General features: G+C 42.6%; 1 protein-coding gene across 2 annotated transcripts in view; it reads right to left on the bottom strand.

Moving 5' to 3' along the window:
• Positions 1–7,024: 7,024 nt before the first annotated feature.
• The window catches only part of LOC115226141 (acyl-coenzyme A amino acid N-acyltransferase 1-like), a 13,780-nt gene continuing 804 nt past the window's right edge, over positions 7,025–20,000 (bottom strand). Inside the window, exons 1-2 of one of the 2 annotated variants that reach the window (XM_029797135.2) lie at positions 13,931–14,556; positions 7,025–8,504 (exon numbers count right to left, since the gene is read on the bottom strand). In XM_029797135.2, coding sequence (XP_029652995.1) covers positions 7,028–8,338 — 1,311 coding nt within the window. In that variant the 5' untranslated portion in view covers positions 8,339–8,504; positions 13,931–14,556 and the 3' untranslated portion in view covers positions 7,025–7,027. Of the gene's footprint in view, positions 8,505–13,930; positions 14,557–20,000 lie in introns of those variants that run through there. The other variant, XM_029797133.2, reaches the window with a different exon arrangement.

Below are 20,000 nucleotides of genomic sequence, written 5' to 3'. Positions count from 1 at the left end.
CCTGGAGGATCTGTGAAGCTCGACAAGGACATCCTGCAAATCCTAGTGGAACAAAATCCCATCATAACTGTTGAGGAACTAGCAGAGAAGCTTGGATTTAGTCATTCAACCATTCATCAACCTATGTGCTATTGGAAAAGTCAGCAAATTGGGTCAATGTGTTCCTCACAAATTTTCCCAGTCTAATTGCATGCTCTTCTTTGCTGTCATGTCTCATGAATGAACCTTTTTTGGCCCGAATACTGACTGGTGACAAGAAGTGGATTCTCTATAAAAATGTCAAGTGCCAAAGACAGTGTATATGGCAAGGAGAAACACCAGCATCCCAGGCTAAAGAAGGTCTTCACCCACGTTAGGTGTTGTTATCTGAATGGTGGGATATGAAAGGTTTAATCCACTTTGAACTTTTAAACCCAAACCAAATGATAACAAAGGAGATATACTGTGAACAGATTAAGTGGATTAAGTCAGAACTAGAAGAAAACGACCATCTTTGTTTCCAAGACAAAAGGTGTTCCTCCATCAGGATAATGCTTGACCACATACAGCGAGGATGCCATTCCAAAGGCTGGAGCAGTTTCAGTGGGAACCGATGTCCCACCCACCATATTCGCTGGACATTGCCCCATCTGACTATCAGTTATTCAGCAGTCTTCAAAATCATTTGGACAGAAAACATATGAATTCTGTAGACGAGGTCAGAACAATACTAGAGGAGTATTTTTCTGTCATGGACAAGTAAATGTTGGAAGAGGGGCCTTGCATGTCTACCAGATAGATGGAAGAGCATTGCAGAAAATGAAGGAGAGTATATGTTAGATTAAAAAAGAACTTTGTACTGTTATGCCGTGATATCATGTTCTCTGTTAATCAGGGCATGAAAATATATATATATATATATATATATATATATATATACACACACGTACACATACATATATACATACATGTATATAATATATATATGTTACATACACATATATATATATATATACACGTACACATACATGTATATAATATATATATGTTACATACATATAATATATATTATTTTATATATTATATATAAACCATCCGATCGTGGCCGTATCGCCAGCCACATCTGGCACCTGTGTCGGGCACATAAAGACACCATCCGAAGACCCGCGACGTAGACAGTCCACCTATGCATACCTTCCTTCTTGTGACACTTGTGAAGACCTGTTGAGGCAAGTGAAAATCAATCAAATCAAATCAATCAAATCAAAACAATCAAAATAGATGAACATAAATGGAATTTGTATCTTTGTGGTACCAGTCCGGTGGCACACAAGAAATCATCCGAACGTGGCCGTAGCCAGTACCGCATAGACTGGCCTCCGTGCTTTGGGGACGTAACAAACACCATCCGATCGTGGCCGTCCGCCAGCCTCATCTGGCACCTGTGTCGGTGGCACATAAAAACAACCATCCGAGCGTGGCCGTCTGCCAGCCTCGTCTGGCACCTGTGTCGGTGGCACATAAAACACCATCCTCGCGTGGCCGTTCGCCAGCCTCGTCTGGCACCTGTGTCGTGGCACATAATCACCCACTACACTCTCGAGTGGTTGGCGTTAGGAAGGGCATCCAGCTGTAGAAACACTGCCAGATCTGACTGGCCTGGTGCAGCCTCGGGCTCCCCAGACCCCAGTTGAACCGTCCTAACCCATGCTAGCATGGAAACGGACGCTAAATGATGATGATGATGATGATGATGATTACATATATATAATTTTGAAAAATTTTGAAAATTAAAAAAAGTATAAAATAACGCATTATTTATGGGATGACCCAATATATATATATATATATATATATATATATATATATAATTATGTGAATATATATATTTATATGTATGTAATAATATATGAAATATATATATTACTAGCAGTATTGCCCGGTGTTGCTCGGGTTTGTAAGGGAAATAACTATATAAGCATTTTTAGAGAGTTATAGCAAAAAAACGATGGTAAATTTTTTTTAAAATCGTTGACTCATTGTAAACATTTTTAGAGAGTTGCTTCCCTTATATAATAGCGAAAAAATGCATTAAAATGGAAAAAAATTATGGTAAATTTTTTTTTAAATCGTAGACTCATCGTAGACGTGCGCTAATACCCAGAAGGGCTCGATATGAATCACGACTATAAGATACCCGGTTTTGGTTAAACTGCACCGCAAAATGTGGGAGTAGTTAGGAATCTAAATCGTAGGAGACAGACACACAACTTCACTTTTATATATAAAGATATATATGTAATATATATAATATATGAAATAATATATATTATATGTATGTAACATATATATATTATATACATGTATGTATATATGTATGTGTACGTGTATATATATATATATATATTTCATGCCCTGATTGACAGAGAACATGATATCACAGCATAACAGTACAAATTTTAGTTCGAATAACAACGCCATGTTGAAAAATTTGATTTTACAGTGCAAGGGAGATAACCGTTCTTTAAGACCTTTTTTAAAATTATTTTTTCGTTATAAAGGTACATCTAGGACTTTTAAAGATAATTACCCTAACAACAAGGTATGTCCTAGCAAGACTGTTTGGTAGATAATTCCACATGGTAAGCGGATCGAATCCAACCTCCCTTGCCATTTTAATGAAGCTATAGTTAAGAATTTCCCATAAGATTCACACCAAATCAGAATTAGGTTTTCAAACGCCAAAATTCTTTCACAAATCATCTCCTCACACAACAATAAGTTGTTAAATACAAATCCACTAAATGAAAATAAGAACATTGATATCATTAGCGTTTGACTGTGGCCACGCTGGAGCACTGCCTTTAGTCGAGCAAATCGACTCCAGGACTTATTCTTTGTAGGCCTAGTACTTATTCTGCCGCAAGAATTGTTATGTCATGTTTAGCATTAAAAAATAATCCACAGATGTGGTCCAATTGATTGCACCACAATTATATTTGTGCGTCTGTGTTTGTTCCCCCAACATCGCTTGACAACCGATGCTGGTGTGTTTACGTCCCCGTAACTTAGTAGTTCGGCAAAACAGAGCAATATAATAAGTACTAGGCTTACAAAGAATAAGTCCTGGAGTCGATTTGCTCGACTAAAGGCGGTGCTCCAGCATGGCCACAGTCAAATGACTGAAACAAGTAAAAGAGTAAAAGAGAATATATATATATATATATACACATACACACACACATATATGTCTATACGATGGGCTTCTTTACTTCTTTACTACCCACAAGGGGCTAAACACAGAGGGGACAAACAAGGACAGACAAAGGGATTAAGTCGATTACGACGACCCCAGTGCGTAACTGGTACTTAATTTATCAACCCCGAAAGGATGAAAGGCAAAGTCGACCTCGGCGGAACTTGAACTCACAACGTAACGGCAGACGAAATACCGCTAAGCATTTCGCCCGGCGTGCTAACGTTTCTGCCAGCTTGCCGCCTTTCAGTTTCTGTCTACTAAACACACTCACAAGCTTTTGGTTAGCCCAAGGCTATAATAGAAGACCCTTTTTTTCCAAGTTGCCACGCAGTGGGACTGAACCCGGAGCCATGCGGATGGTAAGCAATGTTCATACCACACGGCTGCTTCTGCACTTCTATAACGATAAGGTCATAATTATTGCACGCAGCAATAAAAGTTACATAATCCATTTAACTGAACTATCAATAGAAATAAGCCAGAAGCATTAACAGTAAAACGTACAAAGATAACATTTAGCTCACATTAGGATAGTGGCAAATAATGAAATCAGGGAATGAGGTGAAGATTACCCAATTACATTAAGATAACCTTTAATGAGAGGTCAATCTGTTTAGGGAAAACTGTTATCGCAAATAGATAAGAGGTAAGTTGAAACACTAAAAATTGCCAAATATATATATATATATAATAATAATCAATTTAGGGTAGCAAAAAATTCAGTAAAAATTTATCGCTACCAGCGGCCTAATGGAAAAGAGGAAAATAGTCAAAGACTAATATGTATAAATATAACAATTTAGGAATGCCTAAAACGGCCATTCGTCCACCAGAAAGAGCAGCCAGAACTCCAACCGCCAAGTAGTGTAATTCGGAAATAAGGTGAAATTTAAATGTTTTTTAATTTTCACCTTATTTCGAATTACATACTTGGCGGTTGGAGTTCTGGCTGCTCTTTCTGGGGACGAATGGCCTGTTTAGGCCATTCCTAAATTGTTATATAATATATATATATAGGTAAACAGTAACAGTAAAAATGATTACGACATGGACAAGAACATGAAAAACACCACAGAGACGACCACAAGAACCACAGGACGGGACATTCGAAAGCCCTCAGTCATCAGTCAAGAACCAGATCATCTTAGCAATTTCGGCTGATTAATCTTGATATTATATATATATATATATCTTTACTTTTATTTTTTTCAGTCATTTGATTGCGGCCATGCTGGAGCACCGCCTTTAGTCGAGCAAATCGACCCCGGGACTTATTCTTTGTAAGCCCAGTACTTATTCTATTGGTCTCTTTTGCCGAACTGCTAAGTGACGGCGACGTAAACACACCAGCATCGGTTGTCAAGCGATGCTAGGGGGACAACTGCTAAGTGACGGCGACGTAAACACACCAGCATCGGTTGTCAAGCGATGCTAGGGGGACAAACACAAACATACACACACACACATATATATATATATACGACGGCTTCTTTCAGTTTCCGTCTACCAAATCCATTCACAAGACTTTGGTCGGCCCGAGGCTATAGTAGAAGACACTTGCCCAAGATGCCACGCAGTGGGACTGAACCCGGAACCATGTGGTTGGTAAGCAAGCTACTTACCACACAGCCACTCCTGCGCCTATATATATAAATATATAATATTAGGGAGTATCTCTAAACTTACAGGGAAAGATTAGATTTAGGATTAAATCAAATTTTATGGTATAAATATAAATTAAATTAGAGATAAAACCCCTAATAGGCAACTCAAACAGTGAAAAACACAAACCAAAACATTAAAAACAAAAAATAAAAAATAAATATAAAATTAATATAATATACAAAATATATATAAAATATAAAATTATTAAAATCTATATTTATAAATTTTAAACTTTTTTTTATTTTATTAATTTTTTTAAAAACTAACCAAAAAGTATAAAAAATTTAATATAATATAATAAGTAAAAACACTACATACGTTTCATGGCTATAATTCAATTCATGGCTACAATTACAATTAATTTTAAATTCAATAAAAAATACGAATTAAAATTTTAGATTTTAATCACTATATTTGTTGACAATAATTTAGTTATTATTTTTTAAATATTTTTATAATTATTATATGTGAACTTAAATCTAAAAATATGAATAATGATTATTCAGTTAAATAATTTGGTAATTAAATTTTGGACTATAACTGAGTTAAGGATATTTGTGAGTTTATTATGTTTTTTTAAGCCATATTATATATTCATAGATATATGTTTTCACAAGCATCCATCATCATCCCTATCATATCACCGACTCCTTTACCTGCACCTCTAGCAACGTCATTTGCTGACCTCTTTCTCTTTCTGCCCTTCTCTGTACATCGGTCAAATGGGACGCCTCTTGGCTGACCAGTTCACCGAGTACCTCCAAGACATCAGACTCGGCAATGACAGCCTGCTCTCATGCCATTTCCGCTCTACTGGTCAGTCACTAAAACATCTGTCTGTGTTCGGACTGCCTTTGCACAGGGGCCATCCGGACTCCCACCTTTGCCAGTAATTACAGCTTGAATTCTACGAGGTATGGACTCATACAAAGTCTTAATTATTTCCAAAGGAATTTTTGTCCATTCTTCAGCTAAAACAGTTTCCAGTTCTTGTAGTGGTGATGGTGAAAGATATCGACTCCTTACTTGTTTTTCTAAAATACACCATAAATGTTCAATAATATTGAGATCTTGGGACCGTGGTGGCCAGATAAGATGTTCAACTTCACTAGAATATTCCTCGTGCCATTCAGTAACAACTTCAGCTGTGTGAATTGGTGCATTATCATTCTGAAAGATTGCGTTTCCCTCTGGAAACAGTTCTACAACCATAGGACGAATTTGAATTTGAATTTGATCAGATAAAATGCTTAAATAGTCTTGACTATTACTTCTGCCATGAAAGAAAACCATTGGGCCAGGAGATTGCCAAGATATAGCCCCACTAGATCATTACATACGTTTCAATTCAATCCAATATATAATTGAAAATTCAAACATTGGAATAAATCCAATAATATGAATAAAAAAGCATGTTGAATAATGTTGGTTAGAATCTCATCGGGACTTGAGTATAATAGAGAAGGTTACATATTTATGGATTGGATTTCATCAGTAGACTCGGAAAAATAAGAAATATATATTTATTTTGTGTGTGTATATGCTAATAATGTATAAAATGATATTAAAAAATAAAATAGTAGTTAGTACAAGGGTAAAAAAAAATACAAAAAAAGTTTGTTAATAAATTAATTTTATATCCTAACAAACGTTCCATTCTTCTTTAATAATATATATACTTTAATAATATATATACTTTAATAATATATATATACTTTAATAATATATATATTTTAATAATATATATACTTTAATAATATATATATACTTTAATAATATATATATAATGGTGTTGGCAAATGAACCAGTGAAAGTTTGGAATATAATAATCCATTATGAAGATAATATATCTTCGCATAGACTGTGTATGTCCCTTTGTTGTAAATGCATAGGCATTCTAGTGACCAAGTGTTGTATTTCTGTCACTTGTAATAGTTTCAGTCAGAGCAAGGGAGATAATCACTTGGGGCAAGACAATGACTGAGTGTTCAAATCTCTGTATGCCTTTGAGCACGAAGGCACATGTTTTTACCTGAGTTTCTCGTTAGAACAGAAAACCACTATTGTTACCACCGCCACCACCACTAGTATTAAAGTTATTGTTTTTTTTTTTGGGGGGGGGGTTCACAAACGGCATTTAGTGTACCTTTTCCCAAGTGTATTCCACAAAAAGTCTCTTATCCGTTTCCACGACTCCTCCTGTGCCACAGCATGCGGCTTAGTCGTGCCGCCGTAATTCATTAACCCTCTAAGCGACTTGTGATATGAGATAGCGCAGAGTGGGGCATGGGGTGGTTCTATGAGATGACCAGCACCTTGGTAAACGGCCACTTCTACCATTGACCGGTCAGAGTCACTCAAGGTGTCTAACCACTTGGTAACATCGGATGCCTTTACCATCGTGTCCTCCGAGCCAACGATGAACAGTAAAGGGGACGTATGACTGGTATTAAATGAGAAGTACTTCTCTAGTTCAAAATCCATTTGCATTGATTTCATATCATCCTTGTGGTTCACTATAACTATGTTCTGTAAACTCTGGGAAGGGACGATTTGTCCAGCCTTTGTAAATTTTGTCCCGACGCCGAATGTCGGTGGATGGCCTATACCAATGGCTGATTTCACAAGTGGACAGTTTAGCCCCATGTAGACGCTGATCTGTGCCCCAAGTGACACACCAACCATGCCAATTCCACCAGGGGCCACATTAGGTTGGCTCTGCAACCATTGCGCTGCTTCCTCAAAGTACTCATATTCAAAGCTTAATTCAGTCGGCAGATCTTTGTACAGGAAATAACCCAGGGCCATGGCAACAAACCCATGGGACGCAAGAAGTGCAGCCCTCATTTCTAGCAACCCACCACGGGAACCAAACATATCAATCACCCCAGGACGTGTCTCGCCATGCCGCAAGCCAGCCGGGATAAACAGTGTTCCTCGGATACGTCCTGTTTCCACCACAATTCGACTCACATCCGGACCCTTATACGAGCGCAGGACTATCTTCCTAGCCAGGAGTTTCTCCTCACTGCAACCAACCTTTATACCACTCTCATCTTCAAACGCCTCCACCCACAGATCATCCCAAGACAACCGACCTTCATACACACGTATCTCAAAAGCGAGAGGTTTACTCGCTTCACTCTGGAAAAGTCGCTGACCACTCCGCTGTCCCGGGACAGACACCATGCTCCAGAAAAGCCCCATGGACTCCACACCAACATACATGCCAGAAGGTTCTGCACACTCTTTGCTCAAATCTACACGACCATTCTCTGAAGCTGTGTAATGGCCATATGAACCAAAGTGTTTACCATTCTGCTCTACCCAGGCACTGACGGTGACCGAACTACAGGGTACCAGGTTCAATACCTGAATAGAGATTACTTGGTCGATAAGAGCTTCTTCAGGATAACACTCTACTCGCACAGCCATTGCTTTCTCTTTTTGTTGTTGTTGTTGTTGATGTTACGGTTGTTGATTTTGTTGCTGGTTTTGTAGTTGCTGCTATTGTTGTTGTTGTTGTCGTATTTGCTGTTGCTATAACCGTGTTGTTGTTCCTCTTCTCACACCCGCTTTCTCTATCGATGGTGGATCATCTCTACCATAAGAAAGAAGCAAAAAAAAAAAATTTCTCAATTCAGCAAATAATAAGAAACAACGTTTTAAAGAGGGATTAGCAAACACACAACGTGCCACCAGCACAAGTGCCACCTGTGTCGCCTTACTGACACTTGTGCTGGTGGCACGCGTAAAAGCATTAGGCGCAGGAGTGGCTGTGTGGTAAGTAGCTTGCTAAACAACTACATGGTTCCGGGTTCAGTCCCACTGTGTGGCACCTTGGGCAAGTGTCTTCTGCTATAGCCCCAGGCCGACCAATGCCTTGTGAGTGGATTTGGTAGACGGAAACTGAAAGAAGCCTGTCGTATATATGTATATATATATATATGTATGCGTGTGTGTGTGTTTGTGTGTCTGTGTTTGTACCCCTAGCATTGCTTGACAACCGATGCTGGTGTGTTTACGTCCCCGTAACTTAGCGGTTCAGCAAAAGAGACCGATAGAATAAGTACTGGGCTTACAAAGAATAAGTCCTGGGGTCGATTTGCTCGACTAAAGGCAGTGCTCCAGCATGGTCGCAGTCAAATGACTGAAACAAGTAAAAGAGTAAAAGAGAGGTCATTGCCAGTGCCGCTTGACTGGCTCCTGTGCAGGTAGCATATAAAAAGCACCATTCAAGTGAGGTCGTTGCCAGTACCGCCTGAGTGGCCCATGTGTAAAAATTCGAGCGAGGTCGTTGCCAGTACCGCCTGACTGGCCCATGTGTAAAAATTTGAGCGAGGTCGTTGCCAGTACCGCCTGACTGGCCCATGTGTAAAAATTTGAGCGAGGTCGTTGCCAGTACCGCCTGACTGGCCCATGTGTAAAAATTTGAGCGAGGTCGTTGCCAGTACCGCCTGACTGGCCCATGTGTAAAAATTTGAGCGAGGTCGTGCCGTGCCGCCTGACTGGCCCATGTGTAAAAATTCGAGCGAGGTCGTTGCCAGTACCGCCTGACTGGCCCATGTGTAAAAATTCGAGCGAGGTCGTTGCCAGTACCGCCTGACTGGCCCATGTGTAAAAATTCGAGCGAGGTCGTTGCCAGTACCGCCTGACTGGCCCATGTGTAAAAATTCGAGGGAGGTCGTTGCCAGTACCGCCTGACTGGCCCATGTGTAAAAATTTGAGTGAGGTCGTTGGTAGTACCTATTTCTTTATTACCCACAAGGGGCTAAACACAGAAGGGACAAACAAGGACAGATATAGGTATTAAGTCGATTACATCGACCCCGAAAGGATGAAAGGCAAAGTCGACCTCGGCGGAATTTGAACTCACAACGTAACGCAGACGAAATACCACTAAGCATTTCGCCCAGCGTGCTAACGTTTCTGCCAGCTCACCGCCTCGTTGGCAGTATCGCCTGACTGGCCCCCGTGCTGGTGGCACGTAAAAGCACCCACTACACTCTCGGAGTGGTTGGCGTTAGGAAGGGCCTCCACCTGGAGAAACTCTGCCAGATCAGATTGGAGTCTGGTGCAGCCATCTGGTTCGCCAGTCCTCAGTCAAAATCATCCAACCCATGCTAGCAATCAATTGATTTTAATTGGGATACAGACCAATCAATAATTGCAATTAATTGTCGATTATTTAGCCGAACGTAAAAACACCATATATTTTGGAGTGTTAGCTTCGATTTAGATAAGAGCCCAAAAGATAGAGAAATAAAGGGCACATCTAATAGTTTCAAAGGACTTTATTATCAGAAAAAGGTTCAAAGTTCAATTTCATTGATTTAGATGACGGTGGAATTTGAACTCAGAACATAAAGACAAACGAAATACAGCTACGCATTTCGCCTGGTGTGCTAACGTTTCTGCCAGCTCGCCGCCTTCGAAAGACCCTTGTTACATCATGCGCACAGGCATCTAGGTTAAGTGGCTGTGTGGTAAGTAGCTTGCTAACCAACCACATGGTTCCGGGTTCAGTCCCACTGCGTGGAATGTTGGGCAAGTGTCTTCTGCTATAGCCCCGGGCCGACCAATGCCTTGTGAGTGGATTTGGTAGACGGAAACTGAAAGAAGCCCATCGTATATATCTATATATATATATAGGTGCAGGTGGCACGTAAAATGCACCAATCCGACCGTGGCCGATGCCAGCCTCGCCTGGCACCAGTGCAGGTGGCACGTAAAAAGCACCCACTACACTCACGGAGTGGTTGGCGTTAGGAAGGGCATCCAGCTGTAGAAACATTGCCAGATAAGACCGGAGCCTGGTGCAGCCTTCTGGCTTCCCAGATCCCCGGTCGAACCGTCCAACCTATGCTAGCATGGAGAACGGATGTTAAACGATGATGATGATATATGTGTATGTGTGTGTTTGTATGTCTGTGTTTGTCCCCCTAGCATTGCTTGACAACCGATGCTGGTGTGTTTACGTCCCCATCACTTAGCAGTTCGGCAAAAGAGACCGGTAGAATAAGTACTGGGCTTACAAAAGAATAAGTCCTGGGGTCGATTTGCTCGACTAAAGGCGGTGCTCCAGCATGGCCGCAGTCAAATGACTGAAACAAGTAAAAGAATAAAAAAGAAAAAAGAATATCTAAATCCACACCCGGTGGGAAAAATGGAAAGGAAAATGTGTAACAGTTGTAATGCACCATATATTAAAGGAAAATAAGGGGGGGTGGAATGCACGCTGACAAACTGGTGGGGGAGTGCTCGGAAAATTCACACAATCAACCGTATAGAATCCGAGCACTAAACCTAAACACTGAGTCACAGGATTGAAACAGAAATTGTCTTGTGGCCATTTGCCAGCCTCGTCTGGCACCTGTGCCGGTGACATGTAAAAAGCACCATCCAACCGTGGCCGTCTGCCAGCCCTGCCTGGCCCCTATGCCGGTGGCACGTAAAAAGCACCATCCGTCCGTGGCCGTTTGCCAGCTTCGTCTGGTCCCTGTGCTGGTGGCACGGAAAAAACACCATCCGACCGTGACCGTTTGCTAACTTCGTCTGGTCCCCGTGCCAGTAGTATGTAAAAAGCACCATCCGATCCTGGCTGTTTGCCAGCCTCGTCTGGCACCTGTGCCGGTGGCACGTAAAAAGCACCATCCGATCGTGGCCGTTTGCCAGCTTCGCCTGGCACCTGTGCTGGTGGCACGTAAAAAGCACCATCCGACCGTGGCCATCTGCCAGCCTCGTCTGGCACGTAAAAAGCACCATCCGTCCGTGGCCGTCTGGTCCCCGTGCCGGTGGCACATAAAAAGCACCATCCGATCATGGCCGTTTGCCAGCCTTGTCTGGCACCTGTGCTGCTGGCACGTAAAAAGCATCATCCGATCGTGGCCGTTTGCCAGCCTCGTCTGGCACCTGTGTAGGCGGCACGTAAAAAGCACCCACTACACTCTCGGAGTGGTTGGCATTGGGAAGGGCATCCAGCTGTAGAAACACTGCCAGATCAAACTGGGCCTGGTGCAGCCTTCTGGCTTCCCAGACCCCAGTTGAACCATCCAACTCATGCTAGCATGGAAAGCGGACACTAAGCGATGATGATGATGATCTAATGCAATGTATATTCAACAAATATTAAGAAACAAAAAATGTGTGCTGATAATATTAACCGGAGTATAATAACTTCTGGTGATGAGTTAACTAATTTGGAAATAGCACTTGGAGTACACCCGTCAATGAGGTACCGAGCAAAGAACTCCAATGGAAAGACAATGGTATCACTTAAGAAGAGTGGTCCCGGTGTGCGCACTCGTGTACTTGCGCATCTGCGCTAGCTAGTTGTGACTAGTCGATCGTACAACGACTATTTATCAAAGTAAATAAAACACAAAATAAATAATTTTTTTACACCAGGCGTGGCTGTGTGGTAAGAAGCTTGTTTACCAACCACATGGTTCCGGGTTCAGTCCCACTGCGTGACACCTTGGGCAAGTGTCTTCTGCTATAGTCTCGGGCCGACCAATGCCTTGTAAGTGGATTTGGTAGACGGAAACTGAAAGAAGCCTGTCATATATATGTATATATATATGTGTGTTTGTGTGTGTGTGTTTGTCCCCCTAGCATTGCTTGATAACTGATGCTGGTGTGTTTACGTCCCCGTCACTTAGCAGTTCGGCAAAAGAGACCGATAGAATAAGTACTGGGCTTACAAAGAATAAGTCCCAGGGTCGATTTGCTCGATTAAAGGCGGTGCTCCAGCATGGCAGCAGTCAAATGACTGAAACAAGTAAAACAGTAAAGTAAATAATTTTTTAAAAACAAAGTAAATAACACAAAAACACAAAGTAAGGATCGACTATTCACGACTAGCTAGCGCGGATGCACGAGTGCGCGCACCGGGACCAGTGTTCTTAAGTAGTACCAAAGACAATTTAGTGACTTGCAGGTCGACCGAGGATAGCCAACACGGTTCCTTCTCGAGCCATGCCTGGCTCATAAGGGCCGGTTTCCCGGTTTCCTTGGCGTATAGGTTCCCCACCTGGACGGGACGCCGGTCCGTCGCAGGTGAGCTGCAAGATGCAGGAGGAAAGAGTGAGAGAAAGTTGTGGCGAAAGAGTCAGCAGAAGTTCGCCATTACCTTCTGCCGGAGCCGCGTGGAGCTTAGGTGTTTTCGCTCATAAACACACACATCGCCCGGTCTGAGATTCGAACCCGCGATCCCTCGACCGCGAATCCGCTGCTCTAACCACTAGGCCATGTGCCTCCACAGCCAACAGAGCTACATAGGCGGAAAATGAGCAAGGCAATAATCTTGAAAAAATTCCCCACCATGGCCATCACCAGGAAGTGATGTAGAGAAAGAAGAGTAAAATTAAACTACGTTTAAGTTACAAATTACAATTTTGTTTTCAATTTTGTTTACAAAAATGTTTTCTTTTGACACATTCTACCAGTATACGAAGTTTCAAATTGTTTAGTTAACTAGAAAATTCCGTCCATCAAACAGAAAATATCCGAGGGCGATCTTTCGTCTCTAGTAGACCTTTCCGTCGATTTCCGTAAAAAATTTTTTTTCTTTTTTACATATGGGCTTGCGGGAACTTTTGAAGTAATGAGAGCGAAAGAGACTAAGAGAAAGCGATTGTATGACGAGGGAAGTTCTTTTGAAGTTACCGTGCATGGCAAGCATTGATGTACATGTGTGTGTGTGTGTGTGTGTTTGATGGGGTGTGGGAGACAGACAGTATGTTGTGTAAGTGAAGTGCTTCTGTTAGTGTGTGTGAAGAGACAGAGTAATGTGTGAAAGAGAGAGATAACTGGAATTTTTTACTCGGTGTATGTGTATATGTATGTATATTACTTCAAAAGTTTCCGCAAGCCCATATGTAAAAAAAAAAAAAAATTTTTTACGGAAATCGACGGAAAGGTCTACTAGAGACGAAAGATCGCCAAAGTGTGTTATATTTATTTCGAAGTTTAAAAAAGTTAGTTTGGAGTGAGTCAAGAAAGAGATATAGAAATTCTGAGACTCACCTATTCACCTCACATGAAACCCAGACTAGCATTAACAGCCGAAAGGAAAATAAAGATATTTAAGAAGGAAAATATATATATATATATTTCAGACGTATGAAGAATAATGAGTGATGCCCTTCGCACGTCGTATCTATGTTGTCTTTCATTCAAAAACTCGCGGACGTCTATTTAATGAATGGAAAAAGGTCGTTACGTCTGACGCTGGGTGAGTTATGTAAACCTGCTGTTTTATTTCTTTTGTGCTGGCGTTCAATAAAGTTCACAAAGACTCCGACAATAACTGCGAGAGAGCCAGGTCACAAGGTTAGTCCTCAACGAAAACCCGAAAAAAAAAGGTGTAGTGGGAGAGGTCAAAGTCCACCTCTGAAACGTAGACCTACCGATGTACTTATTTGTAATGCTCTGTCTGGGCTGTCAGTGTTGTGGATATTTTACTGCTGGGTAAATATTAACTAACCGAATCGATATGTGGACTGACACATACAGAGGTTGGACAAAATAATGGAAACAACTAGCATCGTAGCATCGTAATTTTGAAATGTCTATAAAACCGTCAAAAGTTTGTTTATTTTTGTGGTTTTTGATTTATTATTAGTGTTGCTTAATATGTTTTGCCGAAATTGCTGTTTCTTTTCAGATATCATCAGGAAAAGGTCGTTGCCAGTACTGCCTGACTGGCCCATGTGTAAAGGTTCGAGCGAGGTCGTTGCCAGTACCGCCTGACTGGCCCATGTGTAAAAGTTCGAGCGGGGTCGTTGCCAGTACCGCCTGACTGGCCCATGTGTAAAAATTCGAGGGAGGTTGTTGCCAGTACCTATTTCTTTACTACCCACAAGGGGCTAAACACAGAGAGGACAAACAAGGACAGACAAACGGATTAAGTCGATTACATCGACCCCAGTGCGTAACAGGTACTTAAATTATCGACCCCGAAAGGATGAATGGCAAAGTCGACCTCGGCGGAATTTGAACTCAGAACGTAGCGGCAGACGAAATACGGCTACGCATTTCGCCCGGCGTGCTAACGGTTCTGCCAGCTCACCGCCTTCTGACTGGCCCCCGTGCTGGTGGCATGTAAAAAGCACCCACTACACTCGTGGAATGGTTGGCGTTAGGAAGGGCATCCAGCTGTAGAAACTCTGCCAGATCAGACTGGAGTCTGGTGCAGCCATCTGGATTGCCAGTCCTCAGTCAAATCGTCCAACCCATGCTAGCAATCAATTAATTTTAACTGGGATACAGGCCAATCAATGACAGCTCTATTGGACTTTCAAAGAGGTCAAATTGTTGGTGCTCGTATGGCATATGCTAGCATAACGAAAACAGCCGAAATGTTTGGTGTATCAAGAAGTACTGTCTCGAAAATAATGACAGCCTTTGAGAAAGAGGGGAAAACCTCTTCGGCGAAACAAAACTCCAGAAGAAAACCAAAACTTTCAGATAGGGACCATCGGACTCTTACGCGAATTGTTAGAAAGGATCACAAAAGTACAGCTCCCAAAATTACTGCAGAGCTTAATGACCACCTCAAGAACCCAGTCTCCACAAAAACTGTTCACCGGGAGCTGCACAAATCCAAATTTCACGGGAGGGCTGCAATCTGAAAACCACTACTTTCAAAAACAAACGTTGCAAAGCGTTTAGAATGGAGTAAAAAACCTACAGAATTGGTCCCTAGAGCAGTGGAAGAACGTTATTCTCTCGGACGAGTCATCCTTTACCTTATTTTTGACCACTGGCCGAGAATACGTGTGGAGACAACCAAAAGAAGCATTTGACCCAGACTGCCTTCTTCCAACATGAAGGAGGATCTGTAATGGATCTAGTGGGGCTATATCTTAGAAATCTGTGGGTCCAATGGTTTCCCTTCGTGGCAGAATAATAGTCGAGACTATTTAAGCATTTTATCTGATCAAATTTATCCTATGGTTGCGGAACTGTTTCCGGAGGGAAACGCAATCTTTCAGAATGATAATGCACCAATTCACAGAGCTGAAGTTGTATATATATATATATATATATATATATATACTATATATACATACATACATACACGATGGGCTTCTTTCAGTTTCCATCTACCACATCCACTCACAAGTATTTGGTCTGCCTAAGGCTACAGTAGACAACACCTGCCCAGGGTACCACGCAAGGTGCAAACTTCTTACCATACAGCTACACCTGCGTATTTATAAAATAATAATAATGAAATTATTGTATACAGTACTCAGGTGCACCACAACTTGTCAGACAGTGCATATAAAGTATATGCAGTAATGTACAAATGTCTGGGAAGTGAACAGTGTATGAGTCAGATAGATGCTTGTGTGTGTATGGAGGGGAGGAGATCAGGTGTAGTGTTGGCGAATCTAGGAAGCATGGAAGTTTTGAAGGATGCAGTGCTCCGACAACTACAAACTGATGCGGCAGTTTGTTCCATGCTTCAGCGTGTCTATGGAGGGGAGAAAATCAGGTGTAGTGTTGGCGAATCTCAGGAAGCATGGAAGTTTTGAAGGATGCAGTGCTCCGACAACTAACAACTGATGCCGGCAGTTTGTTCCATGCTTCAGCGTGTCTATGGAGGGGAGAAAATCAGGTGTAGTGTTGGTGAATCTCAGAAAGCATGGAAGTTTTGAAGGATGCAGTGCTCCGACAATTAACAACTGATGCCGGCAGTTTGTTCCATGCTTCAGCGTGTCTATGGAGGGGAGAAAATCAGGTGTAGTGTTGGCGAATCTCAGAAAGCATGGAAGTTTTGAAGGATGCAGTGCTCCGACAACTAACAACTGATGCCGGCAGTTTGTTCCATGCTTCAGCGTGTGTATGGAGGGGAGAAAATCAGGTGTAGTGTTGGCGAATCTCAGGAAGCATGGAAGTTTTGAAGGATGCAGTGCTCCGACAACTAACAACTGATGCCGGCAGTTTGTTCCATGCTTCAGCGTGTCTATGGAGGGGAGAAATCAGGTGTAGTGTGGCGAATCTCAGAAAGCATGGAAGTTTTGAAGGATGCAGTGCTCCGACAACTAACAACTGATGCCGGCAGTTTGTTCCATGCTTCAGCGTGTCTATGGAGGGGAGAAAATCAGGTGTAGTGTTGGCGAATCTCAGAAAGCATGGAAGTTTTGAAGGATGCAGTGCTCCGACAACTAACAACTGATGCCGGCAGTTTGTTCCATGCTTCAGCGTGTCTATGGAGGGGGGAGAAATCAGGTGTAGTGTTGGCGAATCTCAGAAAGCATGGAAGTTTTGAAGGATGCAGTGCTCCGACAACTAACAACTGATGCCGGCAGTTTTTCCATGCTTCAGCGGGTCTATGGAGGGGAGAAAATCAGGTGTAGTGTTGGCGAATCTCAGGAAGCATGGAAGTTTTGAAGGATGCAGTGCTCCGACAACTAACAACTGATGCCGGCAGTTTGTTCCATGCTTCAGCGTGTGTATGGAGGGGAGAAAATCAGGTGTAGTGTTGGCGAATCTCAGGAAGCATGGAAGTTTTGAAGGATGCAGTGCTCCGACAACTAACAACTGATGCCGGCAGTTTGTTCCATGCTTCAGCATGTCTATGGAGGGGAGAAAATCAGGTGTAGTGTTGGCGAATCTCAGAAAGCATGGAAGTTTTGAAGGATGCAGTGCTCCGACAACTAACAACTGATGCCGGCAGTTTGTTCATGCTTCAGCGTGTGTATGGAGGGGAGAAAATCAGGTGTAGTGTTGGCGAATCTCAGGAAGCATGGAAGTTTTAAAGGATGCAGTGCTCCGACAACTAACAACTGATGCGGCGGCAGTTTGTTCCATGCTTCAGCGTGTGTATGGAGGGGAGAAGATCAGGTTGTAGTGTTGGTGAATCTCAGAAAGCATGGAAGTTTTCAAGGATGCAGTGCTCCGACAACTGATGCCGGCAGTTTGTTCCATGCTTCAGCGTGTGTATGGAGGGGAGGAGATCAGGTGTAGTGTTGGTGAATCTCAGAAAGCATGGAAGTTTTAAAGGATGCAGTGCTCCGACAACCAACAACTGATGCCGGCAGTTTGTTCCATGCTTCAGCGTGTGTATGGAGGGGAGGAGATCAGGTGTAGTGTTGGTGAATCTCAGAAAGCATGGAAGTTTTAAAGGATGCAGTGCTCCGACAACTAACAACTGATGCCGGCAGTTTGTTCCATGCTTCAGTGTGTGTATGGAGGGGAGGAAATCAGGTGTAGTGTTGGTGAATCTCAGAAAGCATGGAAGTTTTGAAGGATGCAGTGCTCCGACAACTAACAACTGATGCCGGCAGTTTGTTCCATGCTTCAGCGTGTCTATGGAGGGGAGAAGATCAGGTGTAGTGTTGGCGAATCTCAGGAAGCATGGAAGTTTTGAAGGATGCAGTGCTCCGACAACTAACAACTGATGCCGGCAGTTTGTTCCATGCTTCAGCATGTCTATGGAGGGGAGAAGATCAGGTATAGTGTTGGCGAATCTCAGGAAGCATGGAAGTTTTGAAGGATGCAGTGCTCCGACAACTAACAACTGATGCCGGCAGTTTGTTCCATGCTTCAGCATGTCTATGGAGGGGAGAAGATCAGGTGTAGTGTTGGCGAATCTCAGGAAGCATGGAAGTTTTGAAGGATGCAGTGCTCCGACAACTAACAACTGATGCCGGCAGTTTGTTCCATGCTTCAGCATGTCTATGGAGGGGAGAAGATCAGGTGTAGTGTTGGCGAATCTCAGAAAGCATGGAAGTTTTAAAGGATGCAGTGCTCCGACAACCAACAACTGATGCCGGCAGTTTGTTCCATGCTTCAGCGTGTGTATAGAGGGGAGTAGATCAGGTGTAGTGTTGGCGAATCTCAGAAAGCATGGAAGTTTTCAAGGATGCAGTGCTCCGACAACTGATGCCGGCAGTTTGTTCCATGCTTCAGCGTGTGTATGGAGGGGAGGAGATCAGGTGTAGTGTTGGTGAATCTCAGAAAGCATGGAAGTTTTAAAGGATGCAGTGCTCCGACAACCAACAACTGATGCCGGCAGTTTGTTCCATGCTTCAGCGTGTGTATGGAGGGGAGGAGATCAGGTGTAGTGTTGGTGAATCTCAGAAAGCATGGAAATTTTAAAGGATGCAGTGCTCCGACAACCAACAACTGATGCCGGCAGTTTGTTCCATGCTTCAGTGTGTGTACGGAGGGGAGGAAATCAGGTGTAGTGTTGGTGAATCTCAGAAAGCATGGAAGTTTTGAAGGATGCAGTGCTCCGACAACTAACAACTGATGCCGGCAGTTTGTTCCATGCTTCAGCATGTCTATGGAGGGGAGAAAATCAGGTGTAGTGTTGGCGAATCTCAGGAAGCATGGAAGTTTTGAAGGATGCAGTGCTCCGACAACTAACAACTGATACCACAGTTTGTTCCATGCTTCAGCGTGTGTATGGAGGGGAGAAGATCAGGTGTAGTGTTGGCGAATCTCAGGAAGCATGGAAGTTTTGAAGGATGCAGTGCTCTGACAACTAACAACTGATCCGGCAGTTTTTTCCCTGCTTCAGCGTGTGTATGGAGGGGAGAAGATCAGGTGTAGTGTTGGCGAATCTTAGGAAGCATGGAAGTCTTGAAGGATGCAGTGCTCCGACAACTAACAACTGATGCCGGCAGTTTGTTCCATGCTTCAGCAACCCTCAGCGTGAAAAAATGTTTCCGAAAGTCATGGAAGGAGCTGTGCTGTTTGCTGACTTTGTAAATATGTCCACGGGTGTTAGATGGGTGGAGTTTGAAAAGGTGCTCAGAGTTAATGTTTGTACGATGGTTGATAATTTTATGGGTGTCTGCCAAGTCAGCTGCCAGACATCGGAGTTTTCATACCTCAGTACTACAGATTAAAAGAGAGGAACTTCGCTCCGATGAAGACGACCATTTGTAGGTACCGACAATAAGGTTAGGTTACATCAGGAGGATCCAATATCAACAATTACATTACAGAGGAACAAATACAGTAGTGTACTTTTAATCTAGCACACAATCTAATTTGACAGGTGTAAAATACCTGTACACTGTAAATATACATGATATTACAGTAAATTCAACGTTGTTAATTTAACCCTTCTGACACC

The sequence above is a fragment of the Octopus sinensis genome, linkage group LG29 (genome assembly GCF_006345805.1).
Source record: "Octopus sinensis linkage group LG29, ASM634580v1, whole genome shotgun sequence".
Classification (NCBI taxonomy): Eukaryota; Metazoa; Mollusca; class Cephalopoda; order Octopoda; family Octopodidae; genus Octopus; species Octopus sinensis.
Note: the sequence above shows the minus strand (reverse complement) of the source record. Positions and strands in the feature narration are given on the sequence as shown.